Below are 10,915 nucleotides of genomic sequence, written 5' to 3' on the forward strand. Positions count from 1 at the left end.
TGCTCTTTAAGTCGTCCGTCTTCTTCCAAATATACTTTGCTTGACGATGAAAGTTGAAATTTCAGTACAATGTCAGTTCGGTTCCCTCAAACAACAGTCTTGAGCTTGTGATAAACACAACATGACACCAAACGATGACCTTAAGTGCTGATAGTGTAATTTTTTTTTATTTCAGGAAGTGAAAAAAGGGGGTAAATGCGTAGCAGAAACAGAGCACAGTGTCCAGCATACAGTGTACAAGATGGTTACAAGCATGCCAGGCAGTCCCACACTTGTATCTCGCAGTATCTACAGACCCTAACAGAGGGTAAGTCACAGCATACGGTAGGAGAGACTCGATCGCCGACCACAGCTTTACTGACGTCATTTCCAAATCCTCTAACTTCCTCCTGTTGGTGTGAAGAAGCCGGAGGCCACAGGACATTTCCAACAGGATTAAAAAAAAAAAAAAGTGTACAGTAGTGCAAACAAGCAGAGAGATTCTCAAAACAGTTAACAGATTGGTCTGAGCCAGTAACTGAGTTTCTAAGTGGCAAGAGCATGTTTTAGCTATGGTGTCATGCAGAATACCTCAGCCATGAAGGAAACTACTGCTTCAGAGACGAATTCTAAATGTTGACGGGCCTAAGCTGACGAAACTCTCTCAGCAGGATAAACTGAATATCACCATCATCAATTTAAAAAAAAAAACAAAAAAAAAAACAAATCCAGAAGCAAACGTGTTGCATGCATCAGTTTCCATTTAGACATAGAAATGCATACATGCATTCACCAAACCTGTTGACAAACAACTGTCAGCTCATGTGCTTGAGTGCCAAAAGCACCTTTCACATGGATCTAAACCAACCTCTATGGTGTAAAGTGCCACCTAAAGACAACTCGCTGACCAAGCCCTCGTCGGTAAGTGCTGCAATGGGCTATTAGAAAACAGAAGCTAGCAATAGTTGGACCACAGCCGACACCCCTTTTCATAGAAAATAACAGCACGATTTGAAGGAGAAGAGCAAGTAAAAGCATACATTCAAACAACCACCGGCCTTAGTGCTGGAAGTGAAGTACGGTACACACTCAAGAAAAGATACACAAATAAATAGTTTGATTTTTCATATTTTATCAGTAGCTCTTCAGGTTGTGTTGCAGCTACATGTTGCATGACTACGTTGAAATAATTACAGAATTTTGAAGTGACGTTGCATCTGTTGCATTACGAGCTTGACGCATTCGAGAGTCTTCGAGAAAAAAAAAATAAAAAAAAAAAATAAAAAAATTGATACAAGGTAGGAAGATGCCTCACTCACTGCTCAAGAGAAAGTTTAAAAGGACCAGACAACCGGACTTAACCTTACAACACCATAATACATACACTTCAGTATGCCGGGACAAAGATTTTTTTCATACAGACAACTATTAAACAATTTTACGTACAAATGTTTAAAATACACTTTTAATACTGACTTAAGGAAAATACTGCTGTTATCCAGTTTTATTTTGCTTACCTCTGCCATTTTGTGTCTACTTAGAAACTGAGAGAAATAAGCCAAAAAGTGGAAACATTTGTATTTTCCTTTAAGTTGCAACTAGGATTTCCTCTTTTAAAAGAGAAGCAGATGGCTGTATTGGGTGGGAGGAAAAAAAAAAAAAAAAAAAAGATAGAAAGCCAACAACCACTTAGTGGCAGCTTTTCCCACCAGAAGATACAAGGACAGGCTGCAGGATCTGCAACCAGACCAACGCTTCCTCCGCTGTCCTCACAGCGCTTTCCTGCAACTCAGAGGTGAAGCAAAAAGCTAGTCCTGTTGTGGAGGACAAGGAGGGCTGAAAGAAGGCCCGGCGAGCCCTCCGCTACGAGGAAACGGTCACCGGATTGAGAGAACCGTTCCGGCTGTAGAACTTGGAGAAGGCCTCTTCCAAAACGGATGCAAGTCGTGGCTGATCCCCCTGAAGATGGAGGCACAGGGGGATTAAAAAAAAAAAAAAAAGGTCTTTGCATGTTAAACCCTGAGGCTAGGATGTTGTGATTATGATACTAATAACAGCATGACTGTTGACGTCTAGCCCGGGGGTGGGGTGGGGGTGGGGGTGGGGGTGGGGGGGTGTCATGGTGATGAACTCTACTCACCTCACTAATAAATCCCAACTGAACAAGCTCCACAGCCAGCTCCTGCACGTTCTCATCTGGACAGAAATACAAAACAGTCAGAATACTAACACGGTGGGTAATGAGGTGTTAGGATGACTAGTGTATCACTTTTTTTTTTTGTCAACACTGCATCATGTCTCTGTTTTAATTCATAAAATAATGAGCTTTTAAAGCATTTGAATTTATTACTCAAAGGATTAAAAGGGTACAAACTTTGACCTTTAGACCATTAGTGGAACTGTCAGGCAAAGTTTTGATAAACAGCTTTCCATATTGTGTCTACGATCTACCAGCATCCACACGGAACATGCCAGCATGCACACAAGTGCAGTCCACAAGCAAAGAGGTCATGTGATACACATTTCTACACAGAGAAGGTGGTAGAAGTTGGTAATGCACCATTAAAGTAGCAATTCTGCAAACAGGTGTTGAACACTGAAAAACATTTTTATATTTTTTGGAAAAAAAACCCCCAAAAAAAACAGGAGGCAGAAAATGCATCCATCATGTTCTCAGGCCTTGAGGATACATGTACACACACATGAGAAACAGTAAACGTAAACAAAACAGTCTTTGGTTTCACTGAAACCTCCACAGCGAACCTATAAGACTGCATTGTCTCGACAAAGCAGTTCTTCAACTACGCAAGTTTTCAAGCATAAAAGTGACCGATAATCAAAACAGTAACAGGTTCGTGTTTGTGAAACGTGACAACGGCAGACGTGTGCACATGCCAAGGCTATTAACTAACTTAACTAACTTAACTATTAAGTGATCTTAGAGAGAAACAGAGATACTCACTTGGTAACAAATCACAGCTCAAGTGCCTGTTCAATTTATCCTCAAGTTTCAACAGCAAGGTCAGCTAAAGAGAGAATAAGACGGGCCATTTAAAAAAACATACAGCACTTTCACTCCCAAGATCCACTATGTGGAGCAGAAAGTTTACTTTATCACTCATCAGACAGACACGATTGTGACTTACATGATGCTTGGCGCCCTCATCAACCGGCTCGATATTACACTGCATCTGAAGGACCTGGGAAGTGCCAGAAGTACCAGCTTAGTAGTTTTGCACATGAATGGAGAAGGCTTTCAATTAAGTGCTGAATGCAAATCCTAAAATCCAAACGGTGTGCATAGCTTTAGGAATATTTTTCGTACTTTATTCCACATGCAGAGTGCAACTTGTTTTTATGCACACATGGAGAACCGTGAGGTCACACATAGGACACAGTAGTTCAGTGTTTATGCAGTGTTTTGTTTTTGTTCTTTAATCTCCAGAATGATTCAAATACAGAAATCTGATACACCGGTGCACTGTGCTTCCACAAAATGATGACTCTTTCCATTCCTTATCTGTAATTTTCTCCTCACTTTAATTGTCACCGTCTATTCTTTGTTTGCAAGATTTAGATGAAGTTGAAAACAGAATGGATAGATTTTCAAATACCTGATCTAGTGGACTTGTATAATTCATTTATTGCACTGATTTAATTTTTTTTTTTAACTCAAAAACATGAGTGATAAAGCAAAAATAAATCAAGTCAGTTCTTACCTTCCTGGTCTCAAGCTCTGCAGGTTCAGGAGTTGGGGTTTTGACTGAGGGGGGCACGATGGGTGACTTCACCGCCTCCTGCTGAGGTTGTTGTGGACATGGGATCCCAAACGCAGTCAGAGGATAGATCCCATTCCTAATACACGAAAGAGAAAAAGCAGCACCACCTCAACTTGGGACTCTGTTTTCTTCCAATGTGGCAACTGCAAATTATTTCACGTACAGTCGTAACCTGAGGGGATTTTTAAAACTAAGGTTTTACTGACAGGGAGTGTATATTATGCGCATACAATACAACAATTCACATTTCACGGACTTTGACCAAGTTCATCTGCAGTACAACAACAATTTCCCGTTTTTGGGGTCAACCAGTTGTTTCAGTTCCCGTTTTACTTTCCCCACCTAATTTTGAGAGTAGGTCCAGGCATTCAAGCCAGAATCTTCAAATCACAAGCAAATCAGCAGCAAATCCCTTTCCAGGTATGTTCCCATAATTGTTTTCTTACCTTACATCTTCCAGAAACTTGTCCAGCTCAAGGGCAGGGAACTGAGAGAGCCTGAAGCAAAAGACAAAGTGTCACTAATGTTGAATATTCAGTCGGTCAGGACCAGAACGTCACTAAATAAACACAGCTAGGTGACGTGGACGAATATTCATCTAACTCCCCTCGAACGGTCAGATATGTTCAAAAACTAACATTGTTCTAACTTGCATTAAGTGTAATGAAACCTCTTCCGACTACAAAAACGTTTTTGTGATACAAAATATAAGTTAATATGATTTCTAGCATTATAAAGTAAAGACAGAGGCGCACATGAACTCTACCGAAGATTTTCTTTCCTTCAAAAATGTTTTTCGTCTACCTATCCATAGTGTTTGATATGGTATAATACTCAGACTTACTTCATCTGAACTCCCTCCTTGGCCTCAACAATCACCAAGTTTGGGTCCATGTTCTTCGTCATCTCCTCTAAAGCATTTTCTGGAATCATATCTATAGGTAAACACGCAACACTTCAATTAGACAGGATGGATATTTTTCCATTTTCCAAACACACTTAATGCTACTTTTGTGACTATGCATGGTGGGTTTTGGGGCTTTATGTCCTATATGGCATATGAAATTTAACCTTTATTGCAAAACACATCATCTCAGGCTAACTGAGGAAGTTCCAGTCTTTTGCTGTGTTGTAAAATTTTGTCTATATATTTGGTAGCCTTGGACATGTTCACCAAGTTCTGAAGCCGACACAAAAAGGTCCAGTCAGTGCTGCAATGGCTGATTTATTGATGCAGTATTCATACTGATAAAACATTGTTTATATGTGTGTGTGTGTGTGCGTGTGTGTGCGTATCTTGACTCACGCTGGTGGCTAACAATGCAGTGTGCAGCCAGCAGCTTCAGTAAGGGCACCTCAAACAAGGCCTGGTGAAACAACAGCTCCCTAGCTGTGGGTCGCTTACTGGGATCTACCTCCAGACACTTCTGGATAAATTCCTGAAAGAGAAAGGGGGGGGGGGCAAAAAACTTTAAGTCGTCGATCTCTCTCCCAGACAGCCATACAAGCTTGAAATACTTTGCTGGCCTCTGCTCACCCGCTGCAATGGGTCCTCTAAGGACTGAATGGCACTGTTTATGGCTTCTTGGGACACGTAAGACGAATCTCCATTACTCTGGATTTCCAACACAGCCATCTGGGGACGTGATTAGACAAAGAAAGCCGTAGATGAGAACTGATTCATAAATAGGAACGCAAATATTAAATCAGTAGCAGCCACTCCCGTGTTATTTAACACATTCTGAAGATGGTGGTCATCACCTCACACATCGACCTAAAAGGATTTATCATACAGAAGGACAAAAAAAAAAAGAAGTATTTCCACATTTCCTTTCTTACAAAACACAGATGTAACTGATATCTTGATATCCCTTTATGTCACTGCTTAAAAAAAGCTTAAAAAACAAACAATTTCCAAGTAAATAACAGCCCTCAGCATTTCCAAGCTGGGATGACTGACACTTTTGATAAAAATGCAGAGTATAGAGATTTACTTTGTAGTTGATATTCAGGCAAAATACCTACTCTTACTGTGCTTTGTGAATTTCCACAAATGGAGGAATGAGTGATTATGCTTGTCAGTATGTAACTTAAACAGCTCAGAGAAGAACAAAATTTCCTCTCACCTCTAAGGCGCACATTCCAAAGGAATAGATATCCACGGCTGTGGTGACATTGGCAACAGCTGAAAGCAGACAAAAGCTGATCAACATCACAGAAGCACCGCCGCACAGCGCAGCTTTATCTGAGACAAATGTGATACACTGGCAGGATGTTACCTCCATACTCTGGAGCAAAAAAGTGAAGGCTCTTCTGCTCTTCCCGGCAGGTTTTCACATGGTTGTTAATGGTGTCCGGAGCAACTAAAATAGTGGAAAACAGACTTAACAACGCTAATAATAGATATAAGGCTAACAGTAATAGTAAAAGGCAACAGCAGTACAGAATACAAAAAAAAAAAAAAGACTGGTGAAGAAGATAAATCACTGGCTTCAAAGCAAAAAAAAAAAAAAGGGTAGTGCACAGGCGCAGAACAAAAACAGAATTCAAAGGAAAAGGAGAGGTTGTTCAAACACAAATCTGCAAGCTGCCAGATTTATTTTTATGAACGCAATCTTTTGACATACAAGGTCTTCGTGAAACATCCATGTGAACAGAAAAGCTACAACTACAGTTAGGGGATCACAAGATACAAAAATAACACCCACTATCCCCAACCAATTTACTGTGCACATTAAAAAGACACATAATATCCTAGAGAGAAGACTGAAGCCCACACTGGCTGTTTGTGACACTCATATTTTAGTATTAGGGCTGATCCAAATGCTTCAAAGCTTCAGATGTCGCCATGGTAATTGAAATCCAAATCAGTATTGAAATGCTGCATTTAAAAAAAAAAATTATATCTGGACTACCACAAAAACCCCAAATAGCCCATGAAATAAGAAACAGTAGCCCAACATGATTCGTTATGCTTCAACAGTAATTATTATTAGTGATTCTGTGTTAGTTAACGTTACCAGCACTGACACTGGGACAGTGACATGTCACTGACCCCCAAAGGACGACCCCGGAAAAGTCCAGTGCCACATATGCCAAAAGAAACTGGAATAGCACAAACTAACGAGTTTGGCGAAAACACTTGAAATCCCTCAGTACCAGCTTAGCCGTCTTGCAACTGCTAAAAAATGTTTTTTTTTCCCCCCGTTATGGCTTACGTTAATGCGACCTGATTGGTAACAAAGTACAACGCTGAAGTCCAAGTGAGGTAAGTAAGACCTTATATGTCGCAACGTTGCATCAATAAAAAAAATATTGGCTGCATAATTCACCCCTTCTTTTTCCACGTATCACGGTGGGAAAAGACAGGGTGGTTGTCCGGTAAATCTCTTTCGCTTTAAGTGATCTCTGAGGCCCTACCCGAACCGATCTTGATGAGGCCGTTGTGCTGAATGAAGATGGTGTCACAGGTCAGGTTGCCGTGGATGATGGGAGGTTCACAGGAGTGCAGGTAGCTGGAGACAAGAGACAGAGAGTGACATGGTTGAAAAATGCTACAAACCCACTGACTACAGCAGCTGGTGGTTTTGAAAACATTTGCAACTTTCACAATATTCAAACATGATTTCTGAGACTGGATGTAGCACTGTAACACAGCTGATCATCCATAATCTCAGTAAAAAGGAAAAAATAAATAAATTGGACTATGGATTGTGTAATGTCTCATACCAGGATTACTTTGTAAAAGCTAAGTAGCTTAGAAAATCTAACCCTTTTGTTAGACTAACCTGAGAGCAGACAGTATTTGTGTGCACCAGCGCTTCCAGGCCTGTCAGAAAAGGAAAGAGGTTACCAACAGCTAAAGTTCATGTAAAATATGTTCAAAAAAAGAGAAGCAGGCTAAACAGGATTTTTGTTTCTGACTTTTCAGCATCAATTTCACAGGAAATGCATTTACAAATCCCGGTTGAGTGAGTTTCAATTAAAGCAAAGCTTTCACACCTTTTCATTCATGGTCTTGTGGTTTTTCTTTGTCTTTTTCAAAAACTGTTTGAGACTTCCTGAGGACATGTATTCAGTGATGAAAATGACCTGCAGACGAAAAAAAAAAAAAAAAAAGCAATGGAAGAAGATGAGCACAAAGGTCTTTATGTGATTAGAAGAAAAAGGGGAGTTTTGAGAGGATTCCCTACCCTCGCTCTGTTCTCTTTAACATCCGCCCAATATTTGTGGAATTTCACAATGTTCAAGTGCTCCAGCTGGATCAAATTGTCAAACACTGCTTTGACTTTTTCCTGTAGAAGAAAAAGAAAAAAAAAGAAAAAAAAAAAGAGGAAATTATTCATTAGTACATAATGTCTCATATTTTCAATTGCAGCATATAACTGTTCATAAAACCGGTGCTGTGACTGCTGCCTCTTTGTTTGTGTTGTCAAATTTTTCAGAACTGAGATTCAATGTATTTGAAACGGCGTTACAAATTAACACAAGTGAGCTCATTGGGTTTTAACAACCTCTTCATTTTCACTGGCCTGGCCTTCTCTTGGCCAGTGCATCGGCTCAGTTATTGGACAGACTGCCTTGTAAGGGCGAGGTTCAAACGCAAATGCCACATGTGTAAATGAGTGTCCATTAAAAGCAATTCTGGGTCAAGCTCGTTACTCCATACAGACCATCAGCCAATTAATTAATGAGAAAATATGTGTTTAAAAACTGCCAGACAAGGTCAAATGATTTAAAACACCTGACTTTATTCCAGCCATATGCATATTTACTCTGAAAAGCTGCCTGCTACAAACAGTCAATCACTAACTGGTGCGTGAGCAGCTCAAACTACTAAAGTTATGGGTTACATATCTTGCTTGAGGACGAACAGACTAACTGCACAGAATTACACCCAGATTCTCTTTTTTTTGGCTTTTTGCCTTTATTTTACATTGTCAGTTTAGAGGGACAGGAAACATGGGGAGAGAGAGGAATGACATGCAGAAAGGGTCCTCTGGCTGGGAGTGGACAGTGGATGTTGCCGTAATACGTTCTGCATCTTAACCACCAGGCTACACCATGATTCTAATGTTTTTTCTGGTTTAATAAGTGGGTACCAGACGCGATCTTCAGCTGATGCGATTTCTGCAAACAAGCTGTCAAAAAATAGAACCCACTTCTGAATGGAGCAAAACCATCAGGTTAAATGCCTATAAATGACAACAAGTGCGTGCAAACAAGAGGCTTGAATACCGCTGGTCTGCTTTCATCCTCCACTTCAAATTTCTGAAAACTTTTTCTGCAACTACCTACGCAAAGCGTGTGCGCTCTGCTATGCTGCTGGCAGCAGCAAGTCCGACCGCTTGCCTAAGGAGCTTATTGCCAAAGGGGGAAATGAAAACCAGCAGGCTTTCACATTGTTAGTAAGACCACAGCAAAGAAAGCGACACAGCGAAAAACAATGCTAGACACCACGTCAAGGTATTCAGTTACTGGCAAGAATAAATGCTCTTCTCTTGCTGACATCATCATCCTCACAATGATCATGATCACACACGATGAGATATTGCTGCAGTGTACAAATGCTTCAAACACATCTCTCTGCGCCGGCCCAACTCTGTACCCACCTCTTGTAGTTTGAAATTCTTCCTCTCCGAGAACATGACCTCATTCCACACCACTTCAACTCCTTCCTCAGTGTCCATGGCCAAGTAAGCATTATCGATCCCGGGGACGTTGCGCTGATTCACCTTCAGAAAGAAGACAAAAATCATGCATCGATTCTGATCTGTACCTCGGTAGAAGTACACCCGATCCCTCAAGCAGACGTATCCCCTACCTCTTCTCTGCGTTTCTGCCAGCGTCCACACGGGCTTTCCTCCAAAATCTCCGACTCATCCTCGCTCTCCTCTTCCTCATCCTCTGTGGCAGCAGTGGCTGGAGGCTGGGTCACCATGGACACGGGGGGGGACACCGACGACACTCCTTGGCCCGCGGGTGCAGCTGCCATCGCCTCCGTCTTCACCTCCTGGGCTGGGTCCGGGGCCTGCTTGTTCTCTCCCTCAGACATCCTCTCGGTTGTCAGGCCCAGCAGCCTGCTGCATGATTCAGAAATGCCCCAACACAACATCAGCATCACAGACAAACACACACTGGCTCGTTAACTGTCCACAAATACAAAACTTGGCAATTTGATTACATTTTAAAAGTAGCTGGACGACAGAGGTATGCACTTGGTAGCCGTAGCTGGCTAACACAGGTGCAGGAGAGGAGGAACTCTAGACAAGAAGTTAGCTGATTTAGCATTCTGCAGGAAAGGCCAATATAAACCGTATCACGGATATGAGTAAAAGTAGCACATATGGTTGGACGTACGTATTAGAGAAAGGAAATGTGACGATGCCAGCTCCAGTTTATCAGACTCCCACCGTGGCAGACCAATCCCAGCCGGTTATTTAGCTCAGCTGGCCGCGGATCTTCTCGGTTTCTCAGCGGAGTCGCAGCTAGCCCCGTGACGCTGCTAGCTCCTTGGCTACGGTACGTTACGAAACCTAACAACGGGGGACGACAGCGGAAACCACCGGCGACGGTTGATCTTAGCAGCGCTCACGGCCGCGTCTCTAGTCGCTCCGAGTGTCTCCTGAGGTTTGCCTGCTCGCCGGCTAACTAACTAGCGGGAATCGCTGTTAGGTAGCGACGCTTTTTTAGCAGCCCGCCGCCCCTTGCTGCTTCTCAAGACTCCAGCTCCGCTAATGTGGGTAAACTATACACAATACAGCGACATCCTAGACGCGTTTGCCGATTACCAACATCGCGCCAGCTCACAAAAAAACTCCACACAAGGAACAAAGGGAGGCTGGCGATCTCAGCAACTTTATATCCGCGGACACAACGGCTGGCTGACTGACTTGGGAGCTAGGTTAACATTTAGCCAGATATGATGGCGACAACTTACAGACGCACACCGCTCTCGCTAGAGCCGAGACTGGTTGCCAGGTGCGGTTTATCCGATCCCCCGTCCGCGGTGTTCAAATCCCCGGGGGGACGTCTCGTATATAGATATATTATGAGCACAGGAGGAGGACGTGTGTTCACGACATTTCGCCGAGGCGTGAGCAAGTGCACTGTTATGACACTGAGACGACTAATCGTCACATGCCGGGTTCCACGGG

At 42.4% G+C, this 10,915-nt stretch overlaps 1 protein-coding gene across 4 annotated transcripts; it reads right to left on the reverse strand.

The window, feature by feature from the left end:
• Positions 1 to 152: 152 nt before the first annotated feature.
• Positions 153 to 10,766, reverse strand: nrbp1 (nuclear receptor binding protein 1). 4 transcript variants are annotated; one of them, XM_040125150.1, is made up of 18 exons: positions 10,699 to 10,766; positions 9,583 to 9,841; positions 9,371 to 9,493; positions 7,952 to 8,053; positions 7,761 to 7,850; positions 7,547 to 7,587; positions 7,179 to 7,273; positions 6,038 to 6,121; positions 5,885 to 5,943; positions 5,296 to 5,394; positions 5,065 to 5,197; positions 4,603 to 4,693; positions 4,205 to 4,255; positions 3,699 to 3,834; positions 3,126 to 3,179; positions 2,942 to 3,005; positions 2,120 to 2,175; positions 153 to 1,938 (listed from the first exon to the last, which is right to left on the reverse strand). In XM_040125150.1, exons 2-18 carry the CDS (start codon positions 9,811 to 9,813, stop codon positions 1,843 to 1,845), a joined length of 1,605 nt encoding a protein of 534 aa, XP_039981084.1. In that variant the 5' UTR covers positions 9,814 to 9,841; positions 10,699 to 10,766; the 3' UTR covers positions 153 to 1,842. The 4 variants fall into 4 exon arrangements, with proteins under 4 accessions (XP_039981084.1, XP_039981083.1, XP_039981082.1 ...); XM_040125149.1 differs by having other exon boundaries at positions 9,583 to 9,838; positions 10,119 to 10,754; XM_040125148.1 differs by having other exon boundaries at positions 10,119 to 10,754.
• Between the last annotated feature and the right edge of the window lie 149 nt (positions 10,767 to 10,915).

This window comes from Xiphias gladius, chromosome 4 (genome assembly GCF_016859285.1).
Source record: "Xiphias gladius isolate SHS-SW01 ecotype Sanya breed wild chromosome 4, ASM1685928v1, whole genome shotgun sequence".
Lineage (NCBI taxonomy): Eukaryota > Metazoa > Chordata > Actinopteri > Istiophoriformes > Xiphiidae > Xiphias > Xiphias gladius.